Source organism: Coregonus clupeaformis, unplaced genomic scaffold, assembly GCF_020615455.1.
Source record: "Coregonus clupeaformis isolate EN_2021a unplaced genomic scaffold, ASM2061545v1 scaf2154, whole genome shotgun sequence".
In the NCBI taxonomy this organism is placed as follows: Eukaryota; Metazoa; Chordata; class Actinopteri; order Salmoniformes; family Salmonidae; genus Coregonus; species Coregonus clupeaformis.
The window spans coordinates 86,447-90,136 of record NW_025535608.1 but is presented as its reverse complement, the minus strand read 5'-3'; the positions used below and the strand labels follow the sequence as shown (position 1 = coordinate 90,136).

General features: G+C 42.2%; 1 protein-coding gene across 1 annotated transcript; it reads left to right on the top strand.

The window, feature by feature from the left end:
• The first annotated feature begins 672 nt into the window (after nucleotides 1-672).
• Nucleotides 673-3,474, top strand: trim25 (tripartite motif containing 25). Its single transcript, XM_045219224.1, has one exon. The coding sequence runs from the start codon at nucleotides 776-778 to the stop codon at nucleotides 1,244-1,246; it is 471 nt and encodes a 156-aa protein (XP_045075159.1). The 5' UTR covers nucleotides 673-775; the 3' UTR covers nucleotides 1,247-3,474.
• Nucleotides 3,475-3,690: the final 216 nt, after the last annotated feature.

Sequence of the window (3,690 nt, the reverse complement as noted above, 5' to 3'; positions counted from 1 at the left end):
CTGAAGCTTTCTTCACAACAATTGAACCTCTCTCCTTGAAGTTGTTGATGATCCGATAAATGGTTGATTTAGGTGCAATCTTACTAGCAGCAATATCCTTGCCTGTGAAGCCCTTTTTGTGCAAAGCAATGATGACAGCACGTGTTTCCTGGCAGGTAACCATGGTTAACAGAGGAAGAACAATGATTTCAAGCGCCACCCTCCTTTTAAAGCTTCCAGTCTGTTATTCTAACTCAATCAGCATGACCGAGTAATCTCCAGCCTTGTCCTCATCAACTCTCACCTGTGTTAACAAGAGAATCACTGACATGATGTCAGTTGGTCCTTTTGTGGCAGGGCTGAAATGCAGTGGAAATGTTTTTTTGGGATTAAGTTCATTTTCATGGCAAATAATTTATATTCATCTGATCACTCTTCATAACATTCTGGAGTATATGCAAATTGCCATCATAAAAACTGAGGCAGCAGACTTTGTGAAAATTCATATTTGTGTCATTCTCAAAGCTTTTGACCACGGCTGTACATTCAACATAAGTCAACAGGGTGTTGTTAGTGTCCCTAGGGGAGACTGCGTGTGGTCAAACCACTTATCTACCTGTTTCCTAACACTAGCTTGAAAACAAGTACTGCATTATGAAGGAACATTTAGAAAAGTGTGTACATGGGTGTGTTTGTGTGAGAGAGAATCTTACCTCCTGTCTCTCCCTCACCAGATGGCACGGTTCTCACCCTTGACCCCAAAACGGCCCACAAGCGCATCTCCCTCACAGAGAACATGACCATGGCCTCTGTGTCCAACGAGCCCACCCCTTACCCCGATGGCCCCGCCCGCTTCTCCGTCTGCAGCCAGGTGCTCACCTCCAAGGGCTTCTCCCGCGGCCGCCACTACTGGGAGGTCAAGATGAGCAGCAACAACTTCACCGGCATCGGCCTGGCCTACAACAGCATCGACCGGAAGGGTCCGGCTAGCCGGCTGGGGCGTAACGCCCAGTCCTGGTGCGTGGAGTGGTTCAACGTCAAGCTGTCGGCCTGGCACGCTAGCAGTGAGACTGTACTGCCGAACCCGAATCCGACCCGTGTCGGCGTGCTGCTAGATTGTGAGGAGGGAACGGCCACTTTCTATAACGTACAGGACCGGGCATACCCTTTCCATACGTTTGTGTTCCAGTTCGCCGAGGCAGTGTACCCGGCGTTCTGGCTCTTCTCCAGCGGCTCGTCTGTTAGCCTGTGCAAGCTGCAGTCTTAAGAAGTTAACAAAACACACACACACACACACATTCTTCCCCCTCACAAATAATTAGAATCTACAGCATCTGGGTCAATATATTACTTATTCATACTGATATTGGGAACCTATATTGGAAATGTATCTTAAAGGTTATTATTTGGTTGTAGTCACTGACTCTAGTAACAGTGCAGTGTAGGTCATATCATTTTGGACTTTGGTTTGTAACTACAGCAACCTCTAAACAGGCAGTGTTTGTTAATCAGTAAGTAATGAAAACTAGGCACTTGCATGCAGGTAAAGAAACATTACAAATGATTATACAATATTATTGTATTGTCAAAAGCATGATGACATCCTTACTACTTTTGTTTTACTGCTGTTGTGATGTCAGCAGCATGCCGTAAAGGAATTTAAGTTGATTTATTCCTTAATGGTTACACTGACATAGCTAGTTACATTGGCTGGATGGAAGGAATTATTTGACGTTGTGATCATTCATGTCTGATTCGCAAGTAGTTACGTCACGTGTTATGGGCAAACATGACTTACAAACATAACTACTAAGTGGTATTTGAACCAGGCGAATTTGTTCTTTCTCCTGTTCTGCAGTCCTGGCTAAATGTCTTGAGATCATTCAGTTTATTTACAGACACAGTGAAGTGGTTTGTCGGTAGCTGTTTACAGCCTGTTTTATCAGAGCTTATGATCTCTTGATGGTGGTCTCGGTAGCACACAGTAGTCACACGTAATAGACACAAAACAACATGCATAAACATGTGTCTAACGTGTATGTTATATACTGTATATGAACAGTACCACACCGTTCAGAAGGCCATGGACTGGCACACCTATGCAAGAGAGTGGATGGCTTTTGCTGGTGTCAGGCATTCTGCATTAGGGAGTGTCATATACCCTAACCCTAACACCACTGGATATAGAGAAGCAATGAATAGAACAGAAAAGCATCCACATTATGCTTGTTACCCCCAAAGGAAAAGTGGGTATCGTTTCACTTATTTCTTGATCTACTACATTTCGCTACAGGGGTTTCCGCATGTTGCAGTTTGAGGATGTGCTGAAAGCGCTTCCTGCCACTGCTACTATAGTTTTGATAGAACCTAGCCTCATTGCCAGATCTGCATTTGGTTTAGAATTACAGTGAACAGGTCAGAGGAGTTGGTTGATCTGGCAACCAGGCTAGATAGACCCAGCCTGGCCCATAAGAACAGAAGCGGAGGTCATTTAGGCCCTGTGAACTGGAGTTTTTCAGACTCTGTGGGTTTTGTAAAAAGGGATGATTTAGGGCTGGAGTTTTGCCTGTCCGTGTGACCAAAGGAAAAACTCTGGGCCCAAGTTATAGCTAATATAACTGCAGCCCATACCTAGGGCCTTCTCATGTCCTAGAAGGGTACATATCTATAGCACAGTGATGTTGGTGTTAGTTTGGACATTTGTGTCTGTGGGTGTCACTGTCTGTGATGTGAGTGCATGCTTCTCATAATTGATGTCTCTGAGATTGTTGATTGGATCTTTTCCGTTTATGGATATACAGCCATCGCTACAATCGGAGAGCAAGTTGAGACTAGCATGTGATGGATTCGTTTTGCTTTGCAAAATGAATAGTTGGTGTCATTGCCTTCTCCCTCTATAGAAACACTAGTTTTCCTGATTTATGGGATTTCTACTGTTTAATGGACTGAAGGCAAGCTGATATTTAAGGCAAATATTAATTCATTTTCTTGATTTAAGCCATTATTGCCACTGGCTTTTTAAGAGCTCTCGAAAGGTTTGTCCATTCCTTCAGTCTTATTAGCACGGTTCTTAATTCATGTGCTAATGGTGTACACTGTGTTGGTTTGGTTTACTGACTTTGTTTGATTGATTCTTGTGTTTAACTGAAACCAAGATATTTGAAATTGTTTGTGTTTTTTAAAGGGTAAGGTGTTGATTCTGTTTGTGTGTAAGGGGTTTAATCTTGTTAAAGACAACTTGAGAATGCCCCTCATGATTTACTATTATAAGCGATCTGTGCCAATATATTCCTCCAAAAATGTACCTCATACAAATCTCTCTCGCTATATATATATATATAGCATTTGGTAATCATATTACTTCATACTGCTCAGGAGTATTGACTTATTGCAAGTGCACAGGAAGGAAAAGCAGTGATATTGCTTTCATATTATATACTTGCAAAACTAACAATGAAAAATACAAATGTATACTTATTAGAAAACAATGAAATTCAAATACATATGAAAATATTTATTATGGGTCTTTCCAAATTCTAATTTACATTGCTTATTACATTCAGTTAAATGATCAGTTTCAATATCTGTAGTAGCAGTAGGGGAGGCAGGTAGCTTAGTGGTTTAAGAGCATTGTGCCAGTAACCGAAAGGTCGCTGGTTCTAATCCCCGAGCCGACTAGGTGAAAAATCTGTTGATGTGCCCTTGAGCAAG

What these genes read in the sequence shown, in the direction of transcription:
- trim25 (XM_045219224.1), top strand. Translation starts at nt 776, where the DNA reads ATGACCATGGCCTCTGTGTCCAACGAGCCCACCCCTTACCCCGATGGC.